We start from the raw sequence: 903 nt of genomic DNA, 5'->3' as shown, positions 1-903 counted from the left end.
TTTTTCCGAATTAAATTTGTAAATTTTTTTTTTAAAGATTACAAATTTGTAATAACAAAATAAAAAAAGCAAAGAGAAATTATCAATTGAAAGGCATAAAAGTTTAATGATAAATAATTTCGGAATATTATTAATTATTGAGATATTTACATTCAATAAGGACTAATCATTTCTTAATTAACAAATTAATTAATTTAATATGATTTGTAAATTAAGATAATAGATTGGATAAGTTTTAATTACCTGTTCAGTTTGCGCATAATGACCTGGATTATAAGCAAATGCATATGCCGGAGATGGGAATCCGATATGTTGTTGTTCTAGCAATGATTGTTGTTGTTGTTGTTGTTCATTGATAATTGGTTGAGTACCAATACCTTCAAGTTGAAGGCTACTAAAAAAAAAAAAAACAAATAAAAATAAGAGAGGGAAAAAAAATTTTATTGTTTTTTTTCTTTTTAAAAGTATTTAATTTTTATTTCAAAATTATTAACAATTAATTAATTAGTTAATTAGTTGGAGCATTTATTAGCCATTTGTTAAGATTGCTATATTATGATGTAAATTATATTTTAAAAAAATTTTTTTGATGCTATTATTTACAGTTTGTGGTTTTTGTGTGAAAAAATAATCGATAATTGATTCAAAATTATAAACTAAAAAATTTAATTTATAATTTTAACCTTTTTTTTAAAAAAAATTTATCGTAAAAAAAAGAAATTTTTTGTAAAAATAAGTAATGAATTTGTATGTATTTAATATTCGAATATGATTAAAAATTGTGATATTATCAAATGATAATGATAAGGACTTCTTTTTCTTTCTGTTTTTTCTCTTTTTGTACGAAAAAAAATATATGGCAATTTATTCAAAATTATAAATTACAAAATTTAATTTATAATT

General features: G+C 19.5%; 1 protein-coding gene across 1 annotated transcript; it reads right to left on the bottom strand.

The window, feature by feature from the left end:
• Positions 1–243: 243 nt before the first annotated feature.
• On the bottom strand, positions 244–394 carry LOAG_16063 (hypothetical protein; the record flags this gene model as incomplete). The annotated part of the gene is made up of 1 exon (XM_003151551.1): positions 244–394. A coding segment is annotated over one exon (151 nt), but the record flags the coding sequence as incomplete, so codon positions are not given.
• Between the last annotated feature and the right edge of the window lie 509 nt (positions 395–903).

This window comes from Loa loa (genome assembly GCF_000183805.2).
Source record: "Loa loa unplaced genomic scaffold supercont3.3832, whole genome shotgun sequence".
Lineage (NCBI taxonomy): Eukaryota > Metazoa > Nematoda > Chromadorea > Rhabditida > Onchocercidae > Loa > Loa loa.
This window is presented reverse-complemented; position numbering and strand designations above follow the sequence as displayed.